This window comes from Acanthaster planci, linkage group LG05, assembly GCF_054643075.1.
Source record: "Acanthaster planci isolate LZ-2023a linkage group LG05, COTS_SCS, whole genome shotgun sequence".
Taxonomy (NCBI): Eukaryota; Metazoa; Echinodermata; class Asteroidea; order Valvatida; family Acanthasteridae; genus Acanthaster; species Acanthaster planci.
Window position 1 is genome coordinate 19,662,999 of NC_141781.1, and position 13,486 is coordinate 19,676,484.

Genomic DNA, 13,486 nt, shown 5'->3' on the forward strand with positions numbered 1-13,486 from the left:
TTCTGTAGAGGGCGCTATACTAGTAGTTTCAATCTACACGAAACTGCAGAGGGCGCCATTTCATTTATGGAGCGTTTTTCAAAGTACGGCTTCATTGCCAACTTTGACTTTTAGCTTGGACGGGCTCGAAAACGTGATAAAAAGAGTCCAACTTCAAAGATAGTTTTTTTGGTCAGATAGCCGTTATTTTTAAAAGAGATATGAGCTGATCAAAGTGCAGCAAAGCTTTGTTTTCTGGCTTTCGGCTATTTTTCAAAATGTACCAACAACAATTATTGTCACTAAAATAAAAATCTGTGTGCTATTATAGAGGGCGCTATTATTCAGGGCCATTGCGCAAGATCGATTATCAGTCAATAGAGGGTGCCATTGCTTTTTTCAAAAGAGGGCGCTATTTATTAATCTTGTATTATATATGTCGATAGATGGCGCTGTTATTTTTTTCAATAGAGGGCGTTATATATTTGGCAAGAATGTAGGCATGGCGCGGTTGACAAGTATACAGCGTAGAACGTGAGCTTAAGTTATAATTTCAATTTTCCATTAAATTAAATGAGTTTCAAGTCGGCTGTCAGTTGTAACGATAAAAAGCACGGTAAATATCCTGTGTCCACAAAAATATAGTACGACGGCGTGTTTAACAAGCTTCTTTTCTGTGGTATTGTTAATGTTGCTATACCACACTTGACTTGGCCTAGTTAGTTGTTACTGGTTGCTTGTGTCTGAAAACTAGGCCTAACGCTACATGCAACCATACGTATGAAGCCAGGCCATGGTGGTTGTGTTTGTATTGCGCATGTCCAATGTGTACTAGACTCGCATTGCAGCCGTTCACCGGCATATCAACAGTAAAAACACCGTTAGCTTGTGTGAATTGTAGTCAAGCGGTTACAGATTAATGGTTTGTGATGCATGGGGTGTGGGTTCGAATCCTGGGTCGAAATTGTGGACAGTGAGGTTTTTTATTTAGGAAAAAAAAGCCTGAATGTTAACTTATAGGAGCCTATATGTAATTTCACACGTGAGGTTTTTATGGTTGGTTGAGCATTGGAGATGTCATGCATTCTGCATGGTTGTGAGTTGTGGTTTGGCTTCATAGTCATTTCTGTGGTTGCATATATACAGGTACCTTGTATTTACTGTCATGAGGGCGGTAAGTCCTTTGCAATTTTACTTGCATGCGTGGCTCAGAATTAGAACGTATACATGGTACAGGTGTGGCTCTGTAACAAATTTGTTTGCAAGTCCATAGACCTTACCCCTAGAACTGTGGGGTCCTACGGACGTCGGAGCCCACATTTCTAGGGGTACATAGAGGAAAAAAAATGGACCGGATGCCAACTTCTGCGGCCGCGCTGGATCTCGCGTCAAATTTGTCAGTAGGCCCACGGGGGAATCAGAACACACTTACATGTACATGTATTCCTCCCTGGTAGGCCTAATGCACCTGTCAATTGTAATCCTGGCCCTGGGGGACCCAGGACTAGAGGGACTTAGCAGGGAAGATAAAACAGGGCCAGCGTGATAGTCCCGGCCAAGTTCCCGTAATTTGCGGGGCACCCTTTTTTGTGTTCCCCGGCTGATCCCCGGCCCCAGCATGCTGGGCATCATTGTGGTAACCCCCACCCAATCCTGGGCCTGGCGTGCCGGGCGTTCAGGTTGTGACCAATCCCCGCACTCTCCCTGCCCTAGCATGCTGGGTTGTGTCGCAACAACCGTACAACTAAAAATAAATAACTAATAACTTTCATTAATTTCTAAAAGTCCCCTACTCTTCTGGGTCATTGCTAAGATGACATCGAGTCAGTCGCCCTAAGTGCAGGTAAAATGCCACGGAAATAAAGCAAAGCAACGGGCAGCTGCTATAATTATCCCAAACCTTGGCGAAACATTCGTCCACATATCTGAAGCACCAGAATCAGGGGGCTGACGACCCAAATCGCTACGCTCTTTCTTTGCGGACCTCTCAGAAATAATTATGGAAATTAATCCAATAGCAAAATTTGTTACGCACTGTGTGGAGACCAGTTGACCCATTGAAACGCTCGTTATGTACATGTGGCCGTGGCCAGTGCCAGCACATGAGACAATTAACAATTATCACAACACTTCATTCGTTTATTGAAGGTTAATCTGGAAGATAACCAATGATTTGAAATATATCGCCAAAACAAAAGACACGTGACCAGTGCTACTTGGTTGAAAGATTAAATGACACATTTTAATCATTTAGGAGTCCATAGAAAGTGGCGGCAATGTTTGTAAAAAAGAAAGGTCTGTATTTTGCATGCACTGATCCCAAAATGAGGCATCATCTTTGTCAGGTTTTTGTCTGTCAGGGTAGGGGAAACACTTTGTATTTCATATTGAAGCTTAGTACTATAAAATTATACCGATAGACGGTGAAACAAATTGTACAAGCCCGGCCAAGTCCCTGCTATCGTCCCGGGTCAGCGGGGCAGCCATTGTACAACCCTGGGCAAGTCCCCGCTGCTGTTCCGGCCGGCGGTGCACTTTTTTTGGACATCCCGGGGTACATTCCCGCTACATTTTCGAAAGTCTCGGAGCCGGAATTGCAATGGGCAGGTGCATCCTTATAATAATGCTGATACATCATGAGCGATTTCGCACAATGGTAGAAAGGCATTATGGGAAAGAAAAAGAACCAAACATTGCTCCCTTTTCCTTCCTAGAATACCTACAGTAGTACCGATTACCATTGTGCAAAATCACTCATGCCGTATCAGCAATAAGGCTTACATGTATGTACTGGAAGTGCTGAAGTTACTAGCAGGGTCATTCCATGTCAACTCACCCAGAGGTTCCATGGTAACCGACTCAGATTTGACTCAATTTTCTTTTTTTTTTAGAATGCAGTAGAATCTGGTATGACCACATGCAAAATTTTGGGCTTCAATTCCAAAGGGTCCCTGAGATAAACTTCCCCCAAATTGGAGCCATGCTCACTATTTTACTCTTGCAAACCACGAAAAATGCTAAATTTCAGGCTGCGTGTTGGTACCCGTATAGGGTGATTTGAACCAAGGCATTTGGACTCTGCCATCAAAAGTAGTCTCTTGCATAGTCTAAATTGGACTCTACAAATTGCTTTTTTTAATATTTGGACATGGTTGGGTGATAGTAGGGTCCAAGTACCTCCCATGGGCTTTCCATCCCATTAATTCCTTTCACTCAAAATAATTCGTACCCCGAATCAAAATCCTCTGAATTCACCTCCAAAATGGTCCTTCTAAAGACAGTCTAATGTGCCTGGCTTAGGATCAATTGAAAGATTCCAGTAATGATGATAAGGAATGATAAATGATGAAATGAATTAATGTGAAGGAAAGCCAAAGTACTTGGACCCTACAACATGTGTATTAAAAAATTGTAGATTTGTAGAGTCCAAGTTACTCAGACCATCTCTTGCATACTTTCAGAGTTATTGCCCCCTGAATTTTGAAATTATTTATCGGTGGAAATGAAAAAACAAATCAATATTTGAGGATACCCATGCAGTGAGCCCAAGATTTTGTTTAGGGACTTACGTTATTCTATCCTTGTTATTTGGGCAAAGGCCTGTCTGCCTAAGGAAAATAACCACACATGAGTTTAATGTTGGAATTATAAGCCTTTGAAAAGAGTCCCAGTTGAAGAAAGTCGACATTTGCCCCAACTTTTGGCTGGCAAGCTCACCATGTGGGCAATTACCCAAGGACACTATGTTTTTGCCACATAAATGTTCATATCTTGCCTTTATGTCCATTGTGAAGTTGGTTTTCAACCCCCAAGCCTGTTTAATGACTTTGTTAAATGTGCTGTAGTCATTTTTTGCTGGTACAGCCAACTCACACTGTACATGTTTCTTTGTACATGTTCACGTACTATACACAAAGTCCATATCTCATACATACATGTACTATGCTGAGTTAAATAGTTGACCCTTAGTAAAGGGACGAACACTTTTTTTTACAGCAATTCCAAAGGGAAGTCCAGTCGTTAGCACGGCCTATACATGTACATACATGTACTGTGTAAATGTGCATACATGTACATACATGTATCCTATTACATGTATGCTGAGTCACATTTACACCTAGGAAAAGAGATTGCATTTTTGGTATGTACATCTAGAAGTGCAAAATGTAAGTTCATATCACGTCTTTTCTTAATTCCCCAATGGGGCAACGTAAGTTGCCAGAACTCCAAAAGTGTGTACAGTACATGTACATTGTACATTTTAGATTAGATTCCTAGGAGCCCTACATGTATTTCTCTGGTAATGGCTTCACTCAACCAAGCAGTTCAATTAATTTGCTTGAGCTGCAATTCCTAAACTATTTCCTGTTTTTTAGCCGGCCTGTTTAATTTGTGCTATATTATAATTAGGGATTTTAAATGTACATGTGTATATTATCATCATATGATTTTGAGTGTTGGAATATGATTAAGGATCAAGTTTTTGTTTGTAAAGCCCATTGAGGAATCTTTAATTCATAATGCACTATATCAATGCAGTTTTATAATTGTTATTAGTGTGAAATGTTTCTTTCTCCAGAGCATGATTATCTTAAACAGTGTTGAAAGTAGCAAACTACAATACATGTAACTTGTTGGGATGGAGTTTGAAATCATTACTTCACAAGCAACAAATGATGCGCAACTTGAGACAAGCACTTTGGAGTTATAATTTAAGTTTATTCACTGGTGCATAAGGCTTCATCATGTGTGTCTAGTTTCCAGACACAAAGCTACTTGTAAAACACTCATTGGAATCTTGGCATTTATCACCTATTGAGACTAACAAGAATGTGACTGTATTTGCTTATTGAGATTGAATCTGTGTAGCAAATGAATTGCAGTGACTGTTGAGATTGAATCTGTGTGGCAAATGAATTGCAGTGACTGTTGAAAGGACAAAATGAAGACCAAAATTCAAAAACAAGAACAGCAGAGGAGTTGCAGTTCAGGTGAATAAATAAACTTTAGGTGAGAAAGCCTAATTCAAAAATACAGGGCTCGCAGAACCCTTTTTTCTGCAAAATTTCAAATTTTTTTCTAGTTTGAACATCGAGACGGGGGTAGCCTGGTAGACTGGCCATCGTCTGACGTTAGCCTTGAAAAATTGAGATGTACACGTAATTACCAGGCTTACTGATGAGGGGTGAAATATGTTTTGTGGCCTTGAACCCTAACCCCATCAGGTGAAAAAGTCTGATTCAATCTGATGCACTTGGCAGTCAGCAGCAGCTGAACAAACTGGCCATGCTGAGACCATGGGATCTAGTCCCTCTGAACGGTGCCACTTTTGGATCTTGAAGTGACTGGCAACCACAGACTCCCAGGCTTTTGGCCTTGGGGAGACCTGTCAGATCTTTTCACACAGGGCAGGCAAGCCACTTTGAAAAATGATGCAAAGTAATGTGTCTACAGGTTTTCTGGCCAAGGTAGGCTGGAGAGGTTGGGTTAAAAAACTCAGATATGCGACTACTGTTCAAGTGCTTTATTGTTTTCATTGGCTGATCTTTTACAGGAGACTTGGAACAGGTGTCATGTTGCCTGCCATCAGTGAGCCAACTCAATAAGGTCATTCCATGTCAGATGACAACACCGTTGACCAATCAGCCTACCAACCAGCCAGTCATCTTGTGCACCAATCAGCTACCAACCAGCCAGTCATCTTGTGCACCAATCAGCCTGCCAACCAGCCAGTCATCTTGTCAACCAATCAGCCTACCAACCAGCCAGTCATCTTTCAAGCCAGTCATGCTAGATAACCAGCAAGTAGTCAGGCATCAGTGTTACTTATCTATACCAATCATGCAGTGGATTAGCACAGGTAGGCTGCATACTAAAGCTCAAAGGCTTTTGATGTGTACCTTAGGATGGATTTCCCCCTTTTATATTTATCAAATATGCCTTGTCATTTCCACACAGTCACTGTCATCTTTTAATGCAAATCATGTTGAGGTGAGGTCTTATGAAGCCTCAGACACAACCTGCAAGTACTACTCACAAATGCAGATAAAAACATCTTTCTAACCCCACCATGCCTGTCTTGATTTCCGAATGAATAGTTCTCCACTGTACATGTAAATGGAAATAGATCATCAAAGAAATTGAAAACCTCACAATATTATTCATACATATAGCTGAGCCAGGGGATTGTTAGTAGTTACAAGGTTTTTATGTTTTCTTGAAATTAAAACATTTTCTTGGCTCCACTTTGTGCATCCCTTTTGCTTAAATTCCTTGACGATTTCCTTTTAGGTAAATCCCCACAAAATGACAAATGTTTTGTGGTACCTTTGACCCTTGACCATTGTGAGGCTATCATCCTGACCTGTCCAAGAGAACCCCTTGAAGACAAATACAACCAGCCATTTCTTGCAAGGTGAGTTCAACATACAATGTAGTTTTATTACAAGTTAGTGTTCTTTTTATACCGACTCTAACCTCTAGCGTACATGTATGTGAAAATTTTTTTAATTAAAATTTGGGGCTTCAGGACTTAAAACACTCCTTTGAAAGATGAAATACATATAACAAAGCTTGGTCCAAGTTACCCAGTCTCTTGTGTCTAGTTTCAGTTAAAATTAGTCCAAGTTGCTTTGTGTCATTAAAAACTCTGAATGACCTCTTGGCAAATTGTTCATACCAAAAGTCTCATGACTGAGGCTCCTATATCCAGTGTCACATGCTTATAGTGTTGTATACATACGTAGACCTACGGTAAGACAAAGTCTTAGAGTTAACCTTGGACTGGTATGTGTAGATTTTCTGGGACGTAATAAAGAAGTCATTCAGACAGGAGGTTGTTGCTCAAACATTGGCCATTGGATACTTTCTGATTCACTGGTTTGAATTAAAGCAATAACTTCCTTATTATCATCACAATACTGGTGGCCTTTGGAAGATTTGGAACAAATTAATCCCACAATGAGTGATTTGTGAATGTGATGGTATTAAAAATAAACAGAAAATAGCTAGTCTGTTTCTGTTTTATTGTACTATGTAATTGCTTCATTGTGGAATAATTAAGCTTCCTGTGTTATTGTGTTTGAAAACTTGGCACAGACTTTCAAAGTGAAATAGACGTACTTAGAGTTTTGTTTTAGATTTGTTTCCAGTGATGCATTTCTCACTTGAAACTTTATTTTCTCCTTACCGTCATTGCAGGTAAACAGCGTGATAAACAGCAACATCCTTCATTACCATGACAACAGCTTTGCCTCCAGAGATTCCAAGTCCAGCCGTCCGTTTTCATCAGAAATGTAAAAAAAGAATCATTTGTACATTTGCAGTTTTTAAGGTGTCAAAAATATCCTAGTTTATCACTGACCTTTCCTCAAATTAAGGAGATATATTCTTAAAAATCTTCAGTTTATTTTTTTCTTTCAATGCATGTGTATGGTTACATGTTTGACCAGGATCAAAAAGCAAAAACAGGAAGATTTTTGAAAGTTTGTTCTGAAGTAGAACATTTCAGATTTAAGTGATTTTGAAAGGTCATTATGATGTAAACTTGGATATTTTGGAACCTTTTTTGAGCTATCCTAGATTTTTACTCCAATCTTTAGAACAGAAAGTTAGCCCATCTTGAGTTGATGAAAGAGAAAAACATAACAACATGGAATATATGCACTCTTCCAAAATTTTGGATCATTTCCAAACGTCAGTCTTTAGTCTGATGAGTATCCAAATTTCCACCAGAGCGGTTGTTTTTATCTATGAAATGCTGAACACAAAATCAAGTCCCATTGATAGCAAAAGCAAAATAACTTCACAAGGAAAGGAGTAAAAAACCTTGGATAGGTTTTTAAGCTTTTGTTTTGTAAATGTCTGTAATGCCTTTTATCTTCAAGCAAACTCAAATTGTTAATGCTGATTGGTTGATACAGTTGTATGATATCATCTTACCTTGCATTTACCTGTGATAAATAACTCAGTGATGATGGTACTTGCCCTAACATTGTTTGTCAAGTTTGCTTGAGGATAAATTTATTTCTTCTTTTTCTGCAAGTGATACATGAGATATTGTTGTGTTTTTCATTCTTGGAAAATCATAAAGTGTTACAGGAAAACTCAAATGAATCCAGTGACATTGCAAAAAGTATGTACATCATATAACTCAGAATTATTGCATAAAAGCATACACTTTAATAAACATCAGACTGATCCCCCCCCAAAAAAAGTTGTACAAAGTTTATAAGTTTCAAGTTAAATATTGACAAAATTCCGAGACAAAGAACAGTATACAGATCGAAATTTTAAATTATTGAAACAACTAACAAAGATTGCTATTCGTTGAGTTTTCCTGGTAAACATTTTTTAAACTATACTGAGATGGATCCATGCTGTGTTCAGTGAATGGTCTTTTTTATCTCTCATGTTGGTATATCTCTTACATTCTTGGCCTTTTCTTGTGTATGATACTTCAACTGATGTCTTCCCTTGTACAGAGATGTTGAGAAATTCTTCATTGTTCATTGCCCTCCCCTGGTGTGGGGATGTGTCCAACCTTGTCCCTTCCCTGGTGTGGGGATGCTTCCGACTTTGCCCCTGCCCTGGTGTGGGGATGCTTCCAACTTTGTCCCTGCCCTGGTGTGGAGATGTGTCCAACTTTGCCCCTGCCCTGGTGTGGGGATGCTTCCAACTTTGTCCCTGCCCTGGTGTGCAGATGCTTCCAACTTTGCCCCTGCCCTGGTTTGGGGATGTCTCCAACTCTGTCCCTGCCCTGGTGTGGGGTTGTGTCCAACTTTGGTCCTTCCTTGATTTAGGGATGTATCCAACTCTGTCCCTGCCCTGGTGTGGGGATGTGTCCAACTTTGTCCCTGCCCTGGTGTGGGGATGTGTCCAACTTTGTCCCTGCCCTGGTGTGGGGATGTTTCCAACTTTGTCCTTGCCCTGGTGTGGGGATGTGTCCAACTTTGTCCTTGCCCTGGTGTGGGGATGTGTCCAACTTTGTCCTTGCCCTGGTGTGGGGATGTGTCCAACTTTGTCCTTGCCCTGGTGTGGGGATGTGTCCAACTTTGCCCCTGCCCTGGTGTGGGGATGTGTCCAACTTTGCCCCTGCCTTGGTGTGGGGATGTGTCCAACTTTGTCCTTGCCCTGGTGTGGGGATGTGTCCAACTTTGTCCTTGCCCTGGTGTGGGGATGTGTCCAACTTTGCCCCTGCCTTGGTGTGGGGATGTGTCCAACTTTGTCCCTGCCCTGGTGTGGGGATGTGTCCAACTTTGTCCCTCCCCTGGTGTGGGGATGTGTCCAACTTTGTCCCTCCCCTGGTGTGGGGATGTGCCCAACTTTGTCCTTGCCCTGGTGTGGGGATGTGTCCAACTTTGCCCCTGCCCTGGTGTGGGGATGTGTCCAACTTTGCCCCTGCCTTGGTGTGGGGATGTGTCCAACTTTGTCCTTGCCCTGGTGTGGGGATGTGTCCAACTTTGTCCTTGCCCTGGTGTGGGGATGTGTCCAACTTTGTCCCTGCCTTGGTGTGGGGATGTGTCCAACTTTGTCCCTGCCCTGGTGTGGGGATGTGCCCAACTTTGTCCCTCCCCTGGTGTGGGGATGTGTCCAACTTTGTCCCTCCCCTGGTGTGGGGATGTGCCCAACTTTGTCCTTGCCCTGGTGTGGGGATGTGTCCAACTTTGCCCCTGCCCTGGTGTGGGGATGTTTCCAACTTTGTCCTTGCCCTGGTGTGGGGATGTTTCCAACTTTGTCCCTTCCCTGATGTACAGATGTTTCCAACTTTGTCCCTGCTGTGTGTAAGGATGTCATAATTATCCATTTCTGGTGTGTAAGTTTGCTTTTTTTTCTGTTTCCTGTTTTTGGATTTTCCAAACACATCCCCATGGATCCATCTCAAGGGATATGATCAAAAGTATGGTTCAAGAATTCAAGTGTTACGATTATAGTAAAGATTTCCAAGAACATATTTTTACATTTATAAGATGTTTTTATAAGTTTTCCTTTTTGAAAATTTTGAATTTTGAAATCTCAGAATTTAGAGAACAGTGACTTTTTGGGTACATTTTAAACACAGATGTGCACTGCTTATTAATTTAGCCATTTCATTGACTCGAAGACAATGTCAAAACCATTGCATTTAAGTCGGTTTGCTGATTGCGCGTAAGATTCCAGCTCTAAGAGCTGTGTTCTGATCAGCTACAAATTGATGATGCTTGATGTTTTGAACCATACCTTTGGATGTTTGTTATTGCATATTGATGAGAATCACTCCCACAAATTGAATCTCAGACACAGACCCCAAGACAAACACTTTTCAAAATTCCAAACAGAAATTGTTTAAGTACAGCAATTTTAGTAGAATCTAAAACCTTGAAATTTACAAATCATTGTCCACGTTTCTGCAGTTCATGCATGATGTGGTGTAGTTTTGAAAATTTGTTCAACTTACATATATTTATTTGTTTTATTTATCAACAGTGTGTATTTACAGAAACTATTTTTCAGAATTGTTTTCAGAATGGCTTGTGTCAAGGGAGTGGTTCTCACATTATCTTACTTAACAAATGTTTCCAAAATGTCTTTTTAATGTATTTATGAAATCCCATTCTACATGCATGTACAAGCAGCAGTGTTGTGCTAAACATACGTTTGTTGGTCGGCGCCCTCTACTGTCTGGGGTGTGTGGCAGTCTGTGGCCCAGGTACTGTGGTTGATATACCTATTGTTTAGAGAAATTGACTGTATGTGTCGCCGGTGCTCTAACCCATCGGTGTCCTGCCTCACATAATTGACATGCTATTTCACCCAAAAATCTCAAACTCTCAAGAATAGGAAAGAAAGGATTCTTGTTGCTTACTTAAGTCTTTGGGGTCCCTGTATGGCTTGGTGTGACGGACTGAGGACCATTGCACTTTTTTTCACCATTTTTTGATCATTTTGTTATCCTAAGTTGGTACCCGTCACTCTTTGTTCCTGTGTAAACAGGCTGCTTTTTTTGGCAGGGTCATGATGACCAAACCTTTATCAAAGAGGACATCTGCTTCTGATTTGAGGGGGCTCTAGACCTGATGAGTGATAGTGGCTTCTTCTCAGGTGTTGGTGTGAGATTTGGAGGAAAGACATTCGAATATGGCTGCTCAACTTTACCTAACTTCTACAAAATTATTTCAGTTTGGGTTTTATTTGTTTTGGAGGTAATTGTATTCTTAAAGGTGGTATCAAAGATGACATTGGGATTGCTAACGAAAGGAGTAAAACTGAGTAGACAGTATAAAGGTTTATGGTGCGTAGGAAATGGTACTGATAGGTCTGCATTAGCAACAAAGGATCATCTAACGTAGTGTTTAAAAGTGTCAATTTGGTTCACCACAAGTAAATTTAAGAAAGGTGAAGAAGTACCTCATTGTTTCCATGTCAAACTGGACAAGCAAAACATAATTTCAAGAAAGCAATTTTGATAGGATAGTTTATAAAACGAAGGTTTAGTTCTGTTCATGGAAATCTCAAAATCTTTTAAAAATAATTAAATTTCTGTTTCAGGATTCAAATAGTAATGAAATTCTTCTAGAGAGTTAAACTTCGTAGTTAATGATTAGGACTACAAGGTGAGGTGGTTCTCTGTAAGTGTTTAATTCTCCTGAGGATAGTCAAATGATAGGATTGATTATTGTTTATGTCTACTGGAGTACTCAGCATTACTAACAACAATACCTGTCCCTCAGCGAATACAAGATAAAATATAACATTCTCATGAAACATGAAAGATTGGTAACCGGATAAGTTACTGTTGTCAGGAAAAATGTATAGTTTAAATTTACAATAAACTTACATCAGGATTTGGAGGTAATTGATAGGGGCATCCTCAAAGTGTAAACATTCTAAAAAGTTAAAATCAAAGTGCAAAAAATGAGTCTTTAGTCAAGTAGAAGTAACCTTAAACAAACAATGTTTTGAAAGCATTTAACGATAAATCTTAGATTATCCTATTAACCGTAACTCCCTAGGGTGTGTGCAAAATCATATTAAAATTGGAGGATTCAGGGCTGTTAGGGTTAAATGGAATCTTTGTATTTAATATCAACATTAACAATCATATCTGTTAGAGGAAGTTAGCTAGATGTATGTGACCATTAACATTGGAGATGTTTGAACATAGTCATTTGGGCAGATTTCCAGGAATGCCACTCACTTGTCATTAATTAAGTGTTATTGCACTCGTTTAAGTTAAAGAAAATGTGTTTCTTTTTTCTAGTATTAAGGAGGTCAGAGGCAAAGTGCAACTTATTGTTGAGTTTGCAGTATCAGATACATGTTTAGCTGTCAAACAATGTAAGCAGAATATTAACAGGTGTTACAGGTTTAGTCTAAAGCACATTGGATTGAATTCATTAGATTTTGTACATCAGGGTGTTTAAAGTGATTGTAATCTTAGTTGAAGGAAGATTATGAAAAGTTAACAATTTAGTTAGTTCCATGAAAAGTGTCTGTTTATCCCGAGGATGAATATTTTGCTCTGTGGCTCTGAATTTATAATATGATGATAGGAATATAAAATGATAGGAATAAATGTAGAATATTTTTCATAGGAGTAGACCATTAACAAATCCAATGTCATCTACAGTATCGCCTAAGAGGCTTTGCCAGACTTCTGGTAAGAAGGAAAACTGAACCACACAGCTTTTTTCTGCTTATCACGCACAATTATTTGTCGGTCACACTGTCTAAACATGGAATGTTGTGGGGTTTGTTTTTCAAAACAACAAAAATTGCAGACAAATTTGGGAAATGTTACTCGGTGAAATTCTCATAGATTGTGTGGTTCTTCCATCACAAGTCAAAACAAAATTATCTACCAGAACTGCACTTCAGTGCATTTGATTCAGTGGAACAACGTCTTGAGAGAGTGGGGTTTTTCAGGATAATTTTTCTCCAAAATGTAGTCAAATTGTAAAGTAGCCTGCCATGTTAGAATGTGTTTTTCTGATTCGCATGTCATCATCTAGGCTGAGGTGGTTGTCATTTTGGTGGTCCAGGACTCCACTGGAGATGAAGTAGAAAAGTCCAATTCAAAACAGCTTTCTCATTTTTTTTTTCAAAAAAAATTCACTTCCAAAACACATTCATAAATTTTGCAGCCTGGTTGCCCGATCAGGGGATGACGTCCGTGAAACACCCCATACAGACTCAGCAAAGATTAGGTTGGCAACAGTGAATCCTTTCTGACCTTTGTTTTTGGCCATTGTTTGCTAGTTTAATGAAGTGAAATGCATTTTAATTATGTAGTGCAGGATACCAGTGGTGCAGAGTGCCAGTGACACATCAGTGGATTTTCCGAAACAGTAGGCATATCAACCATAGTACCTGGGCCACAGACAGTCACACGCCCCAGACAGTAGAGGGCGCCAACCAGCAAATGTATATTTAGCACAACACTGCTGCTTTTTTTTTTTTTTTTTTTCTTAGAAAAACATGAAAAGGGGTCCCCTAGAATAAATTCACACAGAAAATTTGAATAAGGTGT

The 13,486-nt window shown here is 39.9% G+C and overlaps 1 protein-coding gene across 11 annotated transcripts in view; it reads left to right on the top strand.

Moving 5' to 3' along the window:
- The window catches only part of LOC147799198 (uncharacterized), a 98,945-nt gene that overhangs the window by 82,548 nt on the left and 2,911 nt on the right, over nucleotides 1–13,486 (top strand). For 7 of the 11 annotated variants that reach the window (XM_087137176.1, XM_087137175.1, XM_087137174.1 and 4 more), the window contains 2 exons: nucleotides 6,271–6,394; nucleotides 7,180–13,357. The exons of 1 other annotated variant lie outside the window; for it this stretch is intronic. In XM_087137176.1, the coding sequence (XP_086993302.1) occupies nucleotides 8,390–9,727 (1,338 nt within the window). In that variant the 5' untranslated portion in view covers nucleotides 6,271–6,394; nucleotides 7,180–8,389 and the 3' untranslated portion in view covers nucleotides 9,728–13,357. Of the gene's footprint in view, nucleotides 1–454; nucleotides 596–5,533; nucleotides 5,840–6,270; nucleotides 6,395–7,179; nucleotides 13,358–13,486 lie in introns of those variants that run through there. 3 more of the 11 variants (XM_087137172.1, XM_087137178.1, XM_087137170.1) reach the window with 3 other exon arrangements.